The sequence below is a fragment of the Stigmatopora nigra genome, chromosome 5 (genome assembly GCF_051989575.1).
Source record: "Stigmatopora nigra isolate UIUO_SnigA chromosome 5, RoL_Snig_1.1, whole genome shotgun sequence".
In the NCBI taxonomy this organism is placed as follows: Eukaryota; Metazoa; Chordata; class Actinopteri; order Syngnathiformes; family Syngnathidae; genus Stigmatopora; species Stigmatopora nigra.
This window is the reverse complement of record NC_135512.1, coordinates 351466-369464: the sequence shown is the minus strand read 5'-3', so window position 1 is coordinate 369464 and position 17999 is coordinate 351466. Positions and strand designations below refer to the sequence as shown.

The following is a 17999-nucleotide window of genomic DNA, read 5'->3' as shown; positions in this document are numbered from 1 at the left end:
GGCAATTCATTTCACGTTTTTCTTATGGGCTATTTGTGAAAATGTCCGCAAAATCCTCCTGAGATGAAAATCATTTGCTCCTGAAAAGCCAAATGAATTAAAAAAGATCTCATTCCTTACATAACCCGAGTTTTCTCTTAAAAAAACAAAACAATCATATCATCATCATCATCATAAAGTATATTTTTTCTTTCCACAAAAACGCTAACTTGCATTTGTGAGGAAAAACTCAGCATCCGGAATAAAAAAATCAAACAAAAATAAATAAAGAATGGACTATGTCAGAAAATTGAGGTTAAGCTCCACCCCCTTCACTCCAGGTTAATATCTTCTTTTTTTATGAAGGATGAAAAGCACGTGGGAAAAAAAACGGTACACAATTTCAAAATAAAACATCTATTGCACAAGGGAGACAAAGAAATACAACGAGAGCGCCCCCTAGAGGTCTCCTCTCAAAAAAGCAGTTCACAGTACATCGGCCAGGAGCCGCCATTGACGGCGAAAGGCGTCCATTCAAGTCCATTCCAACACATCAACTTTCCGTGCCATCGACGGAAATAGACGTTTGGGTTCCGGGAGGAAACAGGAAGTAGAATTTGGGCCACCCATCCATCCGAAAAATTCAATTTTGGCCGGGACATATTTTGACATTGCGGCCGACTGGCAATAAAAATAAAAAAAATTCTCCAAAATGATGATGCAAAGCATCAAAACCCGGTGAACCATTTTAATCTCAATTCCTGCCGATTGATCTCTAGCTCCGCCCCTTTGATCAAAAATCTTTTTTTTATGGCGGCCATCTTGGGTGGGTCAAAAATGCTTGAAAACTCGATCTATGGTTCTTTTTTAGGGTTGTAACGTTCCACTCGCCACGGATTTACGTCCAATCAACAGCAAGCAAAGGAGGGGGGGGGGGGGGACCAATCTTTCGGGACTTCACATTCAGAAGGAACATTTGCATTGACGAGATACATAATGACAACAACAAAAAACAAAGAACAAGGCGCAGTCGTCATCACAGCATTGGATTTTTTGTTAAAAAGTGGTTTTTGACGGGCGGCTTCCGATGGGTCGCCGCTTCAAGTAAAAAATAAAAAAAGGTTGGCGAGTGGTTTAGCAAATTTCCAGTGGGGCCGTAAGATGGCTAGCTAGCTAGCTTCAAACACTTTTGTTTTCGTTTGAATTGAATTTTGGTCGAGAAAAGAATTCCCTCGATAAACGTGCGTTAATACTGCTTCGGCTATAGTAATTGTATATGTTTTGCTTGTTAGCGAAATTCAACGTCCATTGTCTCAAATGAGTGAGGACCAATCAGGAGTGGGCAAATTCAATTGTATTGAATTGGCACACACACACTTTTTGTGTTCTTTTAATTGGACTCGTATTTAACAACTTTCTAGAAATGTCGATTGACTGTGATCCAGCTGTGTCCAATTGTAGTTTTGAGGGGCTTTAATGTAGTGACTTTGTAGTCCCTCCTCCCATTTCCACTCGGCCCGCCCCATTTAACTTCCGACTGGCTCCTCCTCCTGCATTTTGTTAAAACCCGCCATTCGAGATAATTAGCGTTCCTAAACGAAGCGATGGGCTCCGTCCGTCCAATAAAACAAGCAAATTAAAAGCGAGTCGGTCGGCCGGAGTCCGCACCTGCGCTCTCTTGTCTTTTAGTGGTCTTTTGGTGGGTCATCGGCGGCTGCGGCGGCTGCGGCGGCTGCGGCGGCTGCGGCGTCCCGTGGCGGCCGTGCCGGGCTCCGGCCCCCCCAGCGACCCCCCCGGCGGCCGACCTCACGCGTTGGACATCTCGGCCTTGCTGAGGGCGATGGCCAACTCCAGGTCTTCCTGCTCTTGCTGTCGCAGGCGCTTGAGGCGCTCCCGTTCGGCCCGTTGGCTCTCGCGCTTGGCCCATTCCAGTTGCTGTGCCTCGTTGTTCAACTGCCAGGACGGGACCGACCGCCGCGTCGACACAAAAAACAACAACAAGTTCATTTGGGGGAAAAAGTCAAGCAAAATAAAGTGGGCCGGTGGAGCGACCGGCCGACCGGTTTAGCGCAGAGGTGTGGTCAAAGCGGCGGGCGGCGGTTACTGACCTTGACTTTGTCCGGTCCTGCCAAAGAGGACAGAAAACATACACAAATCAGCTTTTGGCAATTGAGGAACATGACTGGATGGAGGAGGACCAGGACAAACAATCTCCATCATTGAGCTTTTTCTTTTTAGTTCCAAAAACAAATAGTTTCATTTTTTTTGGGAATATTATTGAACATAATAAAAACTCACTGGGTGCCGCCGAGGAAGGCGGGGCAAAGGGGTCCTTGCCGCTAAAGGGGTCCCCCGGGCCTTTTTCACTCTGGAAGGGATCCACGGCAATGGCGGCAACGGCGGCAACGGCGTCCCGGCCAAACGCTTGAAAAGGGTCGCACGCCTTGGGGGGGTCCGGCGCCATGTTGACTGGCGTGCTTTTACCTGAAAAGTACAGCAAATGCTCGTCTCTCTAGCTAGCTAGCTGACTGGCATGTAGCATGTGACAACTCAACGTGTTGTTTTTCACTTACCACTAGGGGGCTTGGGCCTGGGCGGGACCCCCTTTTTTGGCGGCAGGGCGGGTGTGTCGCTCTTCCTGCCGAACGGATCTTCGGCGAACGCCGCCTAGATCCAAAAAACCAGCGTCAGAGTAGCGCTCGCTACACTACGCTACGGTAGCTAGCTAGCTACGTAGCTACCTTCTGGTAGTCCGGCATCCAGCCGGCGCGGCCTTCAAAGGGGTCCCGGGCCTTGGACCCCATGTGACTGAAGTCGGCGAAACCGGCCGAGGCGTTGTTGCCGAACGAGCCGCTCCCAAAAGGATCCAGGGCGCCAAACAGGTCTGGTCGCGGAAAAAAAACGGCGTCGAGGGACCGAGAGGAGGGGGGGGGGGGGGGGGGGGGGGGAGTCTTTCGCTTACCTGGTCCTTTGACTTTGGCGTTGGCGTTACTGGAGGCAAACGGGTCGCCGCTGGGGAAATGACTCAGTTGTTGCTGTTTGGGGGGGGGGGGGGGGGGGAGTTTAGTGAAGATAAACGTCAACAGGAAGCGACCCGAGAATAGGGCAAGTCAACAGGAAATCAAATGATGAAGTCACCTTGGAGGGCAGGGTGGCGCTCTTGCCAAAAGGGTCGGACATGGCAAAGGGGTCCGCCGCCGCCGCCGCCGCCACCGCCGTCGCCGCCTTGGTGCTCTTCTTGAAGAAATCCTCCGACGAGGCCTTGAACGGGTCCGTCTCTTTGAACGGGTCGCCGCCAAACGGGTCTGCCGGAAGAAAAAAACAAGTTGAGAAATCAGAAAATGGTTTTTACATCAAATATTTAGTCATTTTTTGGATGAAAAGCCCTAAATATTCCCTTTTTTATAGATGCTTAGGCCACTTTTGGCCCCCGGGCCGCCACTTTGACACCAGTGTCTTCCATCTTTCATTCCAAATGGAGACAATTTGATCATTTTGAACAGGTTTAGTAGTGTTCCGGATGAAAGTGAGGCGGCGTTATTACCTGCAGGGGGTGCTGCAGCAGCCGGCTTTTCAAAGGGGTCGTTTTGGAAAGGGTCTCCTGCACAAAGAAGGATGGGACACAAAAAAAAGCTCGAAAAGACGTCCGAGTCGGCCCATCGGTGGACATTGGGCTGACTTGGGGACCTTTGAAAGGGTCCGTCCTGAAGGGGTCTTCCGAGTGGAAGGGGTCAACGTGGAGCTCCTGAGGCTGACTGTTGAATACCGAGCTCTTGCTTTTGAACGGGTCCTCCTGGAAAAAGGGAGAAAAAAAAACACAAAAAATAGTCCATTTTGTCATTTTAATTGGATTTTTTTTTTTGCCCCAATATTGTGACCAACGACCTGGCCAAGTCAGCCTACCTCCTGGGGGGCCCCGCGGGGCGGGAAGCCCCCGTTGTCGGCCCTCTCGCCAAAGCCTTCGCTCATGTCGGCCAGGTTGGTCATGCTTCCTCCGTGTGTCCCGTTGAGGGTGCTGTTGTACTGCTCGATGCTTTTGGACACTTCCTGTTGGCTGTCCTGGATCTGCGAGAGTTTACTGCGGGCCTACACAGAAGGCCGAGGGGAAGGCCGAGGGGGGGGCGGGTTACAACCAAGGGCAATGGGGTTAAAGCGGGGGAATGGCAGGGTGGAATGGCGCCCTCACCTGGTTGATCTCGTCCTGCGTGGCCTTCAAGGACTTGATGATGGTCTCCAGCTGGATCTTGCCGGCGGCCAGGCTCTGCTCCAGTTGCTCCTCCTCCTGCTGCAGGCGGCCCAGGTCGGCCTTGGCCCGGCTCAGCTCCTCCTCCTGGTTCTGCAGGTCCGACTCCTGGGAGTGGATTTGGTTCTGCAGCGTAGAGATCTGACAAACATTTCCATTTGTAGTCTATGCCAAACTCCATTGGGCACAAGGTTAACAAGTGACTGTACCGAGGAGGCGCTCTCACCATCTGCGACTCCTCCTGACACTTGAGGCGGACCTCGTTGAGCATGTCTTCCAGTTTGCGCTTCTGCTGGTCCATCTCGTCCAGACGGTCCTGGGCGTCCTGTTTCTGGGCCTCCAGCTCCTGAAGGCAGGCCGCCTCCCGGTCCAGCTCGTTCTGCATGTCCTGGAAGGGTCACAAAAAATAAAAAATAAATCAAATCATCATCTCATAAATAGGTCGTGGAAAAGGCTCCGTCCGATGGGCCGACCTGGACTTGGCCGCTTTTGTGGCGGATGGCCTCGTCCGCCTCCCGGATGTCCTGCTCCAAAGTGTACTTTTCCCTGTGACGAGCCCCAAAGACGACAAAAAAATCAATCAGAATCGTCATACAAAACGTCAAGTTGACGACAGCGGTGAGCCGCGGACGGACGGGGGTGCCGTGGTTCCCTCTGGTGCTCACCTCTGCAGTTGAGCAATCTCCTGGCTGATGTCGTCCAGCTCTTTGATGCCCGTGAACTCGCCCGATCCCACCGAACTGGAGCTGTCCTGCGAGGTGGGCGTGGCGAGGAGACAAGAAGAAGGAAAAAAAAAAGGGGGGGGGGGGGGGAACGGGGGCGGTGAAATAACGGAAAATGACCGACGACAACCGACCGAGATAGAGAGAGAGAGAAGGGGAGTCACGTGGAAGGAAAAAGCTCAGAAAACGACACGAGCACAAAGTGGGGTTTGGTTTGGGGGAGGGAGGGAGGGAGGGGCTGCGCGCAAAGGTTTCTTTTCCTGCCATTTTGGATTTGGACAGGAATGGGAATGTCCCCTGTACCAAAATGGCCGCCGCCACCACCTCCAGCTTCCACCGTCCATTGAAACACGTCCGATCCGTTGGAAGCGGGACGTCGGAAGCGGTGACTTCCAACGGATTGGACGTCTATCTGGGGGTGGGGGCGGGAAAGAACCATCGGACGTCGAATGGCCGTCAACGACACGGAAACAGAGATGTTACCTACCCGCAACTTGAACGTTATGGCCTGAGGAAGGAGGGGGAGGAGGGGGGGGAGGAGGAGGGAGATGAGGAGGTCAGAGGGGTGAAACATTCAAACGTAAACAACAAAAAGAAAGAGGAAAAGAAAAAAAGGAGGAAGAGGAGGAGCCTGGGCAGGGGGAGGGAGGAGCCTGGCCAGGCAGGCAGGCGGGCAGGCAGGCAGGCAGGACTCACCCTCCTCATCTCCGACAACGCCGCCGCCATTTCCGATCCCACCGGCGTCATGTAACCCGACACGCCCTGACAGTCACACGGAAGTGTTAAGTGGGAAAGGGGGAGGGGCGTCCTTCCATCTGGTGGCCATGGCCATGGCGGCGGCGGGGGCCAACCTACCGACACGGGGGTTCCCCTCTCCGAAGGCGGGATCATGTCGGCCGTCAAGGCCTGCGGGGGGTCGGCGCCCTTGCTGACCTTCTGCTGGATCAGGTGCATGGCCAGGGAAAATTGTTCCCGGGTCAATTTGCCCATCTGTCTGGTGTCGGCTAGTGCCCTATCGGGGAGGGGGGGGCGAGGTTGTCTTTTAGTGGGGGTGGAGACACACCCACCCACCGTAGTCTTTTCAGGTGGACGAGCAATCGATGACGGCCACCTACCAGATGTGGGCCAAGACCCCCTGCGAGAGACCCGACTGCATGAAAATGTCCTTGACCTCCAGACCGCTGACAAAGCCGTCCAAATCCGTGTCCGTCTTCAAGAAGATGTCGTCGTAGCGACCGCGTTCCGAGGCCGGGACCACCCAGTTCAGAGAATACTGCACGTTTGTGGTGGGGGCGGGGGGGCAGACCAAAACAAAGTGTTTATTGGAAGACGACGACAACGACAACAAAAAATCATGTCATTTTTCTGGACGGGGGTGCCGGAGCCGTACCTGCGCCGCCGACTTGAGGCCGTGTTTGGGCGACAGGCTGCCAGTGCTGTTCAGCGAGTTGACGCTGCCGTGTGACGGCGTGGAGCGCAGCGAGTCTTTGGGCGGCGGCGGACTGGCCGCCGCCGACGACGGCAGCGGGGGTGCCGAGCCCAGGCTTTTTTTACGCTTGGACGGCGGGACCAGGGAGGCGGGCAGATGGCTCGGGACCGCCTCCTTCTCCAGGGCGCGGTAGACCAGGTGCATGGCCTGGCAACAACAACAAAAAAATACGTGTATATATATGTAAGCGCTGGCTGGTTACAGTATGTACGACCACACGTCATTTGAACTCAAAGAAATGTAGTCAGAATGACCGTATTTTCAGGACTATAGGGCGCACTCATCGTGAAGTGCGCCTCATACACGCCGTGAAAATAGGGTATGGCAAAAAAAAAAAGAGACATTTCCATTGAATTGAAGAATTGTGACAATAAAGACTCACCACGGCAAACTCGTCCCTGTCCAGGTGTCCGTCTTTGTCGATGTCGCTGAGGTCCCAGACCTTCCCCAGGACGTCCAGAGGCAGCTTGGAGTTGACCAGGACGGGGCGCACCTTGTCCCCCGACAGCAGGCCCCCCACGGGCGACAGGCTCTCGAAGATGCCGTCAAATTTGCTCTTCTCCTCCAGCTGAGAGCAGACGCCAGCCGATGGGCCCCAGCCCACGCCGCCACCGCCATGGCCACCGCCATGGCCACCGCCGTGGCCCAGTGGCGCCGACGTACCTACCCTGACGGCCCAGTGGGCTTCGCTGGAGGCGCCGAGGGAGGGGCTCCCGCAGTCCTTCTGGAAACAACACAACTTAAACTCTCACGCAGAAATTGGCCCCTTAAAATTACCAAGAAGCCACCCAGAAACGACCACCAAATGGACTGGAACCACATGAAGCAGGATAACCACCCCCCCCCCCCCCATCAATAAAAATGAAGCGACCCAGAAATTCCTGGCAAAATCCAAAGGAAGCTAGCCAAAACATTGCCCCCTAAAATCAACATGGAACAATCCAGAACTTCCCGCCAAAATCAAGAGGAAGGTACCACAACATTCCCCCCTAAAATCAACATGAAAGGACCCAGAAATTTCCCCGAGATCCAGGCCAGAATACCCCCCTCCTCAAAATCCACTTGAACCAACCCATAAATACCCCCTTAAGTCAACATGAAGCGACCCAGAACTTGCCGCCAAAATCAACAACAAGCAAAGCCAGAACACCCCCCGCCTAAAATCGACATGAAGCGACCCAGAAATTCCCGCCAAATGAACAGAAAGTGACCCAGAAGTCCCTTTAAAATGGTCGTACGCAGGAAAAAGCCAGACTGGAATTCCGAGCGGCGTGGTGACGGCGACTCACAAATTTGGGCGGCGGCACGCTGAGGTTGAGACTGGACACGCTGACATCGTGGCCGCTCTGCGCGCACGCCACCAGGCGCAACGCCACGTAAAATCCCTTGGGTGGCCAAAATCAAATCCAGTGGTTAGGAGCCGGAGGCGGAGCCAAATGATTCCCAGTGATACGGCGCCACGCCTCCCTTACCTGTTTGTCCAGGTAACCTTTTGCATCGGGATCCGCCAAGTCCCAAATCTGAAATGACAAGCGTCTTGAATCATCCGTGGCCCCAAAATGGCCGCTCCTCATTAAGAAAAAGGCTGCTCTTTCCAAAAACATGCACGCTATTCAATTTGTTCAATTTTCTCAGGATTGGTTGTGTGACTCCTCGTGCCCTGTGATTGGCTGGCCAACAATGTCCCCCGCCTGCTGCCCATACTAGGCTGGGATAGGCTCCGGCACCCCCACGAGCCTTTTAGAGGAAGCCCTTCGGAAAATAAATGAATGTGTGGTACTTTGCAAAATTTTTAGATCGGAATCCAGGCAAATAAAAACATTTCGTGGCTACAAAGCAGAAAAATAAGCCAAAAAAGCTAAATGTATGCTTTCCGCTCGTCACCTTTCCCAGGGTGACGTCTGGGAGTCCGGATTTCTTCAAGAAGAGGGCGGCTTCCGTGGGTCCCACTCGCCCCGTGTTTCCCGGATCCACCTGAGGAAGACGTGGCCCAAAATGGGACCCCGTGGCTCGCCATTGTGGCGCTAAGCTAACAACGCTCTCACCTGTCTGTAAAAGTTGTCAAAGACGGGGCTCCCGCTCGCCAGCTGCCATAAAAAAAAATGCAGATTTTTTTTTTATTCATTTGAAGTCATACATTTTTTTTCCTTCATTTCAAAAATGTGTTACTTATATCAAAATTGCAGGATACATCTTGATTGGATTTTTTTACAAAAATAATACTTATACTTACTATATACCTATTATTATTAAATAGTATAAACGAATATTGAGACAAATTCAAATCCAATCCATTTACATTGATTAGAGAGAAAAAAATCATTTTGAAGCACTATTTGTATTCATTATGATTGTTTTGAATGACATGTAAACGGGAGCCGACTTGAGACATTTAATGTTATCGGAAATATGGCTTTTCTTTCAAAACAAATCACCTTCGTAACGTTGCCCACCTAGCTTAACTATACGACCGCATAAATGACTCAATATACAAGCTAACAGCCAGCGGTTTAAAAAAACACACACACAAATAAATCCATCTTCTAAGACGTGTCCGTTGAACGACACGACGAGCGGCTTTTACCTCGCCTTTTCCCTATAAATGTAGTCGGAAGCGCCCGACTTCAGCATCAATTCGTCACCCCTGATTAGCTCGCGAGGCTAGCTGGGCTAGGCGCGCCTGGCTAACTCACGAACAACCGCTCCGAGGGACCCGGTGGTCGGGGCCACGCCTGCGGGACTCCGGCACGTAGCCCCAACCCACCGCCGTCCTCGGGTTTAGCATGTCACCGTCGCCGGCTAGCATGTCACCGTCGCCTGCTAACTCAGGAGCCCGCAACGTAACGGGACCGCCGCACTGGGCCCGGCTCAGCCGGAACACGGAGCCCAAACACCCCCCGTCACCCGGTGGCGACGTCACGGTAGACGACTTTATCGCGGAGCGTCGTCGAGCCACGAAGAGGAACACGTACAACGGCGGTTGTGTGCTCGGAAACAGCGACGGGAACGAAGGGCCGCATCATTTACCTGACTGAAAGATGTGAGCGCTGCCATCTTCCCTGTTGCTCCGGGAACGCACCCTCCCTCACTGGCACGGGCCAGGAAAGTGCGACTCCAAGCGGACAGCGCGGGACTACTCGCTGCTCCACAGCATGCAGACGGCCATCTTGCGACAGATGAGGGATTGACATCTCTACAGATAACTCAACGCGCACAATTATTGACGGACAGTGTGGATCATAAACTTTTGAAATAAAAAATACATATTTAATCTATGTTAATTCTCTCAAACGGCACATTTCCTTAGTAAAATATGCTTTCACTAATACCATGGTAAATTTACAATTTCATTGCACATTAACACAGTGAGTTAATATAGATTATTGTATTATAAATGGCATTCTCCTAATTCGTTTGACGTACGTCATCATAATTATCTCTCACAATTGAAAATTAGTAAACATTGATCAAGCTTTTTTTTTTTAAATAAAATGATGTATCCTTTGCCACACTAATACTGCACTTGGACCGTAATTAATGGTTTCCTCCGCCGGCCACAGGTTTGAGACCAGTCTCCTCGGGGAGCCATTTGCAACCTATTCGATTCACATCTTTTAGAGCGAAAAAACATTTGTTTTGCTATGAAGTTTAGGACAAAATCAGGTCCGTGAGGCGAAAAAAAAAAAGAGCCCATGAAAAGCCAACCGTGAAAGGTGACGTTTATTCAAGGTTCGATTGAGGGTGGGAGGACAACCAACCACCTCCCGCCCAAAAAAAAAATGAAACAAACAGACAAACAAAAAAAAAAAACCCAAAAACTAAACCTACTCGTCGTCCCAGGCTTGCTGCAACAGGAAGTTGGCGGCCAGGTTTTCGTTCTTCTCGCAGGCAAAGTACGCCTGGATGACCAAACCTTCAGGAAAGCCTAGTGCTTTTAACTGAAAAATAAATTTAAAAAAAATCAGATTGTTGAGTCGAAACAGGGTAGAAAAAAACTTTAAAAAGACAATAATGGTGGCAAATGAAATTTTGTCAGTAGATTGAGTCTGTGAGATGATAAGAAATGTCTCAATTGCCCAAATGACAGATTTATGAACTAAATGGTTAAAAGGTTGCCAGATTGGAGTGTGTGGGTAAAAATTCCCGTCAAAAGTCATTATTTGTTAAGGAATGTAAAAAAGGGGCTGACCCTCTCGATAGCTTCTTTCTCCTGCGGCGTGACCTGGATGTAGTTGGAGCGCGACGCCGACCGGGGTTGGGCGCCATCGCCGCTGCCGCCGCCGCCTCCGGCACCGCCGCCGCCGCCTCCGGCACCGCCGCCGCTTCCTCCCCCACCCCCGGCTTGGGGCTCGTTCAGCATCTGGACAAAGCGTTCCTGGTGCTGCGTGATTTGCTGCCAGGCGACAGAGGGGGTAAAAAAAAAAGGCAGTGAGTGTGGGCGGAGCTCGGTGCCGGACGGCGAGGCCCAGGCGGCGCCACCTGCAGGAGTTGTGGGTTGTCTCGGCCCAGCTGCTGCAGCAGCGCCGGGAGCAACGTCGGGTTCTGCTGGATGATTTGACGCATCTGCTGGAATTGAGGCTGGTTCCTCAGGAACTCCAGAGGGTTCCGCCCGGGCGTGTCGGTGGGCGGGCCTACGGGAACGGGACGCCGTCAACCCACGTGGCGGGAAAGCGTGGCACTTTTTCCACACTCACGGGAGGCGGCGCCTGCCGCGGCGGCGACGGTGTCCGACGCCAAAGGCGGGTCTGGCGGCGTGGAAGGCGTGTCCGATGGACGGTCCGACGGTCGGTCCGACGGTCGGTCCGTGGGCACGTCCACCAGTGGTGCCGCGTCACCGGCCTCGGCGGCGGGGGGGAGACCCTGTGGGTGGGTTAGGTCATTTGCTGGGAAATGCCAGAGTGGTCAACAGAGAGCGCACGCACTGACCGTCAGCAAATACTCCACGGCGCGGTCGGGGTTGTTGTAGCTGGCCCGCAGCGCCGACACCACGGCCTGGCGCCCGTAGCCCATGGCGGCGATCTCCGACACCAGGTTCTCGTAGGCCTGTCCCGTCACTACCACAAGGGGACGAAGGGCGCAAAAGCAAAGCGTCCCGGGCCGGGCCTACGCGACGGCACACCGGGCGCTTTTCTTACCCAAAATGGACGCCGCCTCCTCCAGCAGGCCTCGCTCGTCCGCCACCACCGGGCTGCTGCCGGACACATGGGACCATTTTAGATAGAATATTGACATTTTCTTTTCATAAACGGATTAAATGAAGTGGATGAAAGTGGATGCCACATTTGTGCCCCCGGGCCGCCACTTTGACACCCGTACTCAATTGAGTCATTCATTTTTGGGGAGTCAACTCACCCAGAATCCGACGAAGGGTCGGCGGTCGGAGCGGCCGCCTCCTCCGTCCCGGCGGGTTCCGTCTGGGCCGATCGGCCCGCGTGGCTTTTCCCGGACGGCGGGGGGTCTCGGACGGCGCCCGACGGGGGGGACGTGTCCTCCGGAGAAGTGGTGGGGGTGTTCTCCGGGGCGGGCGGCGCCGCCTCCGACGACTGCGGCGGCGCGGCCGTTTCTTGCGGCGGGACGGAGGCGGGGGAGGAGGAGGAGCTCAAAGTGGGAGGAGGCGGGTCCGATGTCGACGAGGGCGTCGGCGATTGGGAGGTTGACTTTGGTGGGCTTGGAGGGGTGGGGGCTCCTTTGGTCTGCAAAATGGAGAAAATCCACTTTTTCAAGCAAACGTCGGAACTTCCAAAAGCAGTCCAAAAGCAAACGTCACCTTAGTGACCATGACCACCACAAAGTTCTTCTCGCTGATGTTGTATTCTTTGAGCGCCGTGTCGTCGTTCAAGATTTTGCCTGCCGCCGCCGCCGCCGCAGCCGACGAAGACGACGACAAGTGGCGTTAGCTAGCCGCGGCTCATTAGCCGTGGCGGTCATGACGAGCGTCACCTGCGTAGATGAGCTTCTGTCCTCCGGCGGGAAAGGCATCCTGGCCTCGCTCCTCCGCAATTCTCTCCTTCAACACTTTCACCTGACCCAAACACACACCAAAAATAAACCTTTTTTCCCCTAAAAAGTGGCCCGAAAAAGCAAATCAAAGTCAATGGCGGAATCAGAAGACAGGCTAAAGAAAGTTAGAAGAAAGAAAGTAAAAAGGAATGGATTAACAAATAAGGGTGGACAGAGCTCCATTCAGTAATATTGTTACAGTAAGAAATACTTTTTGGAAACCATTTTTTTTTTACTTGTTACATGACACATTTCTTGTTTCAAAATGGAACGTGTAACTCATTTATTAGTGCCATTTATTCCATTGTACATCAGCGGTTGAATAGTGTTTTTAAGGCTAGTATTGATCTTAAAACAACTTCTAGTTGAGCTATTCCAACAACCGAGCCTTCAACATACAAACCGTTGCGTTAGCGTTTGTCAAACATGATTTAAAACGAAATACGCACATTTTTTAAGGACATTTAGGACACAAACAATGAGGAATCTTGCAGTGTCATTCACTGACACCGATAAGAGTCGAATGCATTGGCAACGACGCTTCGTTTTTTACAGTGATTTCAAAATACAAGAAAAAGACATTCGGGTTTTTAATAAGACATGCTTATTAAAATATCGTTGCACCGTTGGGCGTGCAATTTAGTTGATTTTATAAAACACGCTTCTTAAAACGACGTCTAAATACACCGCAGTGCGATTTAAAACGCTACACGTATTTTATCTTGAAGTCCACCGGCGCAAATGACGCTCTCACTTGAGCTAGCTTCATCCCGGAGACTTCTCGCGCGCGGGTGACTTGAGGTCCCGCAATCACTTCTACTTGCGTCCCCCTCCTTTCCGTGGCACATTTCCACACTTTACCAAACCGTTAATTATTGAAAATAAAGTTTTTACTACGTGCTAAAGTCATCCAGGTGCGCGCAACTACCTCGCAAGTGGGCTAAGCTAAGCTAGAAGCAGCGTATGTTTCAAGCTAGCCCCGTCGGTCCGCCGTGTTTACCTCGAACAACTTTGACTCACCGTCTCCTCGTCGTCGATGTGAATTTTAAAAGTCTGTTGCTGGAGCGTCCTGAGTGTCACCGTCAGCATGGTGCCAGCCGCCGCAAGCCAAAAATCACACGGGAAAGGGGGGAAAAAACAAATACTCTTTTCGCACTTCACATTCGCTCCGTGTTTCTCAAGAGTTAAGTGGACTCGGCGAGTGACTCAGCTGTCTGACTCAATGGAAGCTGGCCGGGGCACGAGGGCGCCCTCTAGCGTCCAAGTGGGCGGATCGGAGGAACGTGTGGCCTTCAGGGCGGTGGGAAATGTGACGATCCACCCCGCTACGTGCCAGTAAATTTGTATCGAGAACGTCAAAAATGCCATTTTAATGTCTAAAAGTGGCTAAAAGAAGAGTTGCGCTAATAGTTAATGATCCGGAAAGTAGTAGAAATGTTGCTAAGATAACCCCAACGTGTTGCTAAGCATAATGAATCAAACGCTACCGAGCAGCAAAAAACCTGCTAACGTGTGCTATATGTCGCTAACGAGCAAGCAAGCACGCTAGCAATGTAGCTTGTTTTATTGGCAAGTTGGTCAGCGTTGGCTCCAATGGCCCCAAAAGCTTCAAGATAAGAAATGTTGCCGTTGTTGTAGACAGAAAAAAACAACCCAAGAGTGAAAAGTACAACTAGAACGAGACTTAAAACACATCAAGAGCACATGCTAACGAGCACAACACATTAGCCAAAAGGAAAAAGACTGGCAAAACGGACATATTGGAAAGTCAAGGGCAAAGAAAACAATGTTTTTAGAATTCAAACGATGGGACGTTCATCGCCGTCAATGGTAGACTTTTTTTGTTTTTTGGTCCAAAAGTCATTTTTTTGGCACGTTTTGTGTCCGAGCGCCGAAAAGACGAGCCCCGGGGCGTAAAGTTCGTCAAAGCTTCAGCAGTGGATCTCGTACGCCATCCGAGAATCGGCGAACAGGCCCGCGCGGTTGAGCGGGAGCCCCTCCCCCTCGGGCTCCGCCTCCACGCCCTCCGCCGCCATCCTGCCTCCGTCGGCCGGGCGGCCGTCGGAGGGGGCGGGGCGGGGCCGGGTCGGGGGCGCCACGGCTTTGGCGCGGTTCAGGACGAACATCTCGTGGCCGCGCTCGTCTCGGAACTCCTCCAGCTGGGCGAACGTCGTCGGGCCGTCCGAGTAGTCGTTGACGTACAGGATGCTCTCCTCCTGACCACCGCAAAGATTTATCACACATTTATTTGGGGAAAATCCTACGGACGCTGAATTGAAATGACTTCAGGCGAGAAATAACACAGTGCCCAGAATGTCAATTGTTCTGACTTGATTTGAATGGAAATGCAATGCATTTGATGGGAATTTTGCCCCTGCCACCATGGCCGCTTGCCATTTCCACCGCCATTCAAGTGGGGGCAATCCAAGGAGGTCTAATAGGGAATACTACTACCTTGTGGGCGGCGGCGTGCGCCTCTTTGTGTCCTCGCAGCTGTCGAGTGTAGATCATGGCGAGCAGCAACAGGGCGGTGAGCGCCAGCAGCGAGATGCCCGCGGCGATGGCCGTCTGCGTGGCCGCCCCCAGGGCGCCGAAGGCCATGCTGCCCAGCGCGTACAGCGGCTCCCGGCTCACGTGGCCGCCGGGGCGGTGGCGCGCCGGCTCCCGGTCGGGCTCCGCCCCCCCCGACGAGTTGACGGCCAGCCGGAAGGTGAGGCGGGCGGCGCCGCCCGCGTTCCACGCCTCGCATTCGTAGAAGCCGGCGTGCGCCGCCGTCACGTTGCTGAGGAAAAGCATGCCGCTGCCCGTGTCGGGGTCAAAGTTGGCGGCCACCTCCTTCTTTTGCGGCGGGACGGCGTCGGGAGGATCCCCGGGGCCCGGGGCGCCCAGCTCCCGCACCAGTCCTCGGGGTCCCGGCGACGCCTTGGGCGAAGACGCTTTTCTCCACGTCACCTGCGGGGGGCGCCACATGAAGTGACCCGCTCGTGACCCGAAATGAACAGGATGTGAGCCAACATAAACAGGAAGTGACCTTCCCGTGATCCAAAATCAACATGAAGTAACTTTGACAGGTGCTAGCCACACAAATGCTAGCCGGCCCACCCCTGATCGGGCGGCCAAGGTACTCCCCCCACTGGGCGCCAACGGAAATTTTGAGCGGGTAACTCCACCACTCCTGCACGCAGCGGCGGCGGCGGCGGCGTCTCACCTGCGGCCTGGGGTAGCCGGAGGCGTGGCAGGAGACGCGCAGGCTGTCTCCGAGGCGCACGGCCAGGCTGCGGGGCTCCAGCTGCAGCAGGGGCGGGATGCACACCAGGCTGTTGGGGGGCACCTCCAGCAGGCCCAGCCGGGACAGGCGCGGCGGCTCCCGGCACGCCAGCCGGCGCTCCGACGAGCTCAGCAGCCGCTGACCCTCCTGGTCCATCCAGCGCCGAAGCCAGTGGAGGGCGCAGTCGCAGCGCCACGGGTTCTCTGGGACGCAAAATGGACGTCGGTGGGTGGAGAAACGGCACCGCCGCCGCCGGGGGCGCCGAGTCTCACCCACCGGTGATGCGGAGCACCTGCAGGCTGACCAACGGGCGCAGCGCGGCGGCGGCCATGGTGTGGAGGCGGTTCCCGCTCAGGTCCAGCAACGCCAGCGAGGTGAGGCCGGCCAGCGCCCGATCGGCCAGGACCTCCATGCCGTTGCGCTGCAGGTGAAGTTCCTGGAGGCGCTGCACAACGGGCGCCGAGGTCAACATACCCTTTCTTTGCCCAGCCCTTACTTACCCTTTCTTAGCCTTTCTTTGCCCCGCCCATTCCTTGCTAGCCTTAACCTTCCCTGTTTTGGCCGTTCCAGTCCATTGTATCTCCTTCTTTTAATGTTTTTTTTAGCCCCGCCTCCACCTTTCTAGTCCTCTAAGCCCTCCCGACTTTTAACCCCGCCCTAGCCTTTTCCCGCCACCCGAGCTGACCGATGATGTCTGCGCCCGTTTCCTGTTACCTGCAGCCCGCGGAAGGTGAAGTCCAGCAGGCGCGTGATGTGGTTGGCGGCCAGGTAGAGGATGCGAAGGTGGTCCAGGCCGCGGAAGGTGTCGGCCGTGGGCGAGTGGATGCGGTTGCCGTCCAGCGCCAGTTCCAGAAGCCGCGCCTGCTTCTGGAAGGAGCCCGCCTCCACCGACGAGATGCTGTTGTTCTGCCAAAGGAGGGGAGGGGAGGGGGTCACGGGCTCGGCTGACGCGATGTGCCACGCCCACCTCACCTGCAGGTAGAGGTAGCGCAGGTGCGCTAGCGGACTCAGGTCTTGCCGGCGGATCTGAGCGATCACGTTGTCCTGCAGGAACAACGTCTTTTCGCCGAGGTTTGGAAGAAAAACAAGTTCTGGAGGTCATTTTCTGCCATTGAAGTAGTATTGAAAAACACTATAGTATTTGTAATGTGCCTTGGATTTGGACCTTTTTGGTGGCTTTTGTTGCCGTTATTGTTGTTGACATTTTTACCTGCGTGAGCGTAGGTACGTGCTTGGGCAAAGAGGGCAGGCTGGTGGAGCCGCACTCTACCGTCAGGCTGTAACATCGACAGCTCGCCGGACAGGAAGTGGCGGCGACGGCGGCGCCGGCCGCGGTTGCGGCGGTGGCTTCGGCGTACGGCAGGGCTCCCAAAATCGGGACGAGGACCAACGGTAGCCACATGGCCACTTGCTCTGAAACCGTCAAAAGTCATTTTAAGAATCCACCAGGTATTTTTTGATTCTGAATGACAGCTAACACATTTTGACATATTTAGCACATATCAACCCATGTTTGATTCATTTCCGGGAACGACAAACCATGTTTCCCCTGTGGCTGTCAACCTTTGGTTGGCTTTGGTTGACCATAACAACCCACGGAAGGAACAACGCAAGACACAACAATGGAGGATGAAGTGCGTTCACGCGAACGCGCACCACGGGCGTGCGCGCGCGTTGGCCATTGCCGTCGGTTGTCGTCTCATTAATTACCTGATGCTGAAGACTGAGGAAGAGGAGGAGGAGGAAGAAGAGGAGGAAGAGGAGGCGCCTTCCTCCTCAACCGTTTGACATCCACGAGGAGGAAGAGGAAGATGAAGATGCGCGGGCCGTGTGGCGTCGTCCGAGGAGACAAGGGAGACAGATGGATTTCTGCGCTAAGGCTCCTCCCCTTTCTCCCTCATTTGCATACGAAAAGGCCCCCTGCGGCGTGCACTCGTCCTAAAACACGTCAAGTCCCACACACGCACACATGCACGCACGCACACACGCAAAGCCGCAGGTGTTGCTTTCCGCCTACCTTTCCTCACTGCTCCCGCTCCGGAAGCTTCTAAAGGCAAACTTCCGCTCGCAATCGCTCCAAAATAAAAGGAGATCTCTCGTATAATTTCAAGTGAAGAATGATGACGTTAAATGAGAACGATAAAGTTATGCCAGAGCAAGAAACATGTTAAAAAGATTCAGATGAAAATTTCTGATAATATGATAAATATCAAATACATAAATTCATTTAATTTATTTATGCATTCAACCCTGAAAAAGATAAGGTGTTGAAAAAATTGGCAGAATTGATACAGTATT

General features: G+C 53.6%; 3 protein-coding genes across 8 annotated transcripts; all 3 read right to left on the bottom strand.

The window, feature by feature from the left end:
- Positions 1-1720: 1720 nt before the first annotated feature.
- On the bottom strand, positions 1721-9575 carry eps15l1a (epidermal growth factor receptor pathway substrate 15-like 1a). 4 transcript variants are annotated; one of them, XM_077717016.1, is made up of 25 exons: positions 9461-9575; positions 8479-8520; positions 8318-8407; positions 7906-7953; positions 7723-7818; positions 7101-7154; positions 6816-7001; positions 6335-6580; positions 6060-6217; positions 5800-5956; positions 5641-5706; positions 4888-4973; positions 4696-4768; positions 4449-4610; positions 4166-4363; positions 3883-4065; positions 3667-3772; positions 3524-3580; positions 3118-3284; positions 2942-3014; positions 2721-2863; positions 2553-2646; positions 2278-2463; positions 2088-2104; positions 1721-1932 (listed from the first exon to the last, which is right to left on the bottom strand). In XM_077717016.1, exons 1-25 carry the CDS (start codon positions 9485-9487, stop codon positions 1786-1788), a joined length of 2862 nt encoding a protein of 953 aa, XP_077573142.1. In that variant the 5' UTR covers positions 9488-9575; the 3' UTR covers positions 1721-1785. The 4 variants fall into 4 exon arrangements, with proteins under 4 accessions (XP_077573142.1, XP_077573141.1, XP_077573139.1 ...); XM_077717015.1 differs by having other exon boundaries at positions 7101-7157; positions 9461-9574; XM_077717013.1 differs by having other exon boundaries at positions 6816-7157.
- A 548-nt stretch (positions 9576-10123) lies between these two features.
- On the bottom strand, positions 10124-13688 carry LOC144196659 (UV excision repair protein RAD23 homolog B-like). 2 transcript variants are annotated; one of them, XM_077717027.1, is made up of 10 exons: positions 13454-13688; positions 12374-12455; positions 12201-12280; positions 11786-12126; positions 11569-11621; positions 11360-11487; positions 11128-11293; positions 10913-11064; positions 10623-10826; positions 10124-10371 (listed from the first exon to the last, which is right to left on the bottom strand). In XM_077717027.1, the coding sequence occupies exons 1-10, from the start codon at positions 13520-13522 to the stop codon at positions 10258-10260; spliced, it is 1389 nt and encodes a 462-aa protein (XP_077573153.1). In that variant the 5' UTR covers positions 13523-13688; the 3' UTR covers positions 10124-10257. The 2 variants fall into 2 exon arrangements, with proteins under 2 accessions (XP_077573153.1, XP_077573152.1); XM_077717026.1 differs by having other exon boundaries at positions 11569-11624; positions 13454-13687.
- A 291-nt stretch (positions 13689-13979) lies between these two features.
- LOC144197274 (leucine-rich repeat-containing protein 24-like) lies at positions 13980-17750 on the bottom strand. Of its 2 annotated transcripts, none has more exons than XM_077717961.1 (8): positions 17412-17750; positions 16912-17114; positions 16674-16760; positions 16416-16607; positions 15978-16146; positions 15642-15904; positions 14885-15385; positions 13980-14649 (listed from the first exon to the last, which is right to left on the bottom strand). In XM_077717961.1, exons 2-8 carry the CDS (start codon positions 17101-17103, stop codon positions 14365-14367), a joined length of 1689 nt encoding a protein of 562 aa, XP_077574087.1. In that variant the 5' UTR covers positions 17104-17114; positions 17412-17750; the 3' UTR covers positions 13980-14364. The 2 variants fall into 2 exon arrangements, with proteins under 2 accessions (XP_077574087.1, XP_077574088.1); XM_077717962.1 differs by having other exon boundaries at positions 14888-15385.
- Positions 17751-17999: the final 249 nt, after the last annotated feature.

Coding starts and splice junctions, on each gene's coding strand:
- LOC144197274 (XM_077717961.1), bottom strand. CDS start 17,103: ATGTGGCTACCGTTGGTCCTCGTCCCGATTTTGGGAGCCCTGCCGTAC. Junction 16,147..16,415: donor TCACCTTCCGCGGGCTGCAG/GTAACAGGAAAC, acceptor CCCGTTGTGCAG/CGCCTCCAGGAACTTCACCT. Junction 14,650..14,884: donor ACGCCGCCGCCCACAAGGTA/GTAGTATTCCCT, acceptor TGCGGTGGTCAG/GAGGAGAGCATCCTGTACGT.
- eps15l1a (XM_077717013.1), bottom strand. CDS start 9,487: ATGGCAGCGCTCACATCTTTCAGTCAG. Junction 6,218..6,334: donor GCCTCAAGTCGGCGGCGCAG/GTACGGCTCCGG, acceptor ACAAACGTGCAG/TATTCTCTGAACTGGGTGGT. Junction 4,769..4,887: donor GAGATTGCTCAACTGCAGAG/GTGAGCACCAGA, acceptor GGCTCGTCACAG/GGAAAAGTACACTTTGGAGC.
- LOC144196659 (XM_077717026.1), bottom strand. CDS start 13,522: ATGCTGACGGTGACACTCAGGACGCTCCAGCAACAGACTTTTAAAATT. Junction 12,456..13,453: donor ACATCGACGACGAGGAGACG/GTGAGTCAAAGT, acceptor TGTTTGGGTCAG/GTGAAAGTGTTGAAGGAGAG. Junction 10,827..10,912: donor ACAACCCACAACTCCTGCAG/GTGGCGCCGCCT, acceptor GTCGCCTGGCAG/CAAATCACGCAGCACCAGGA.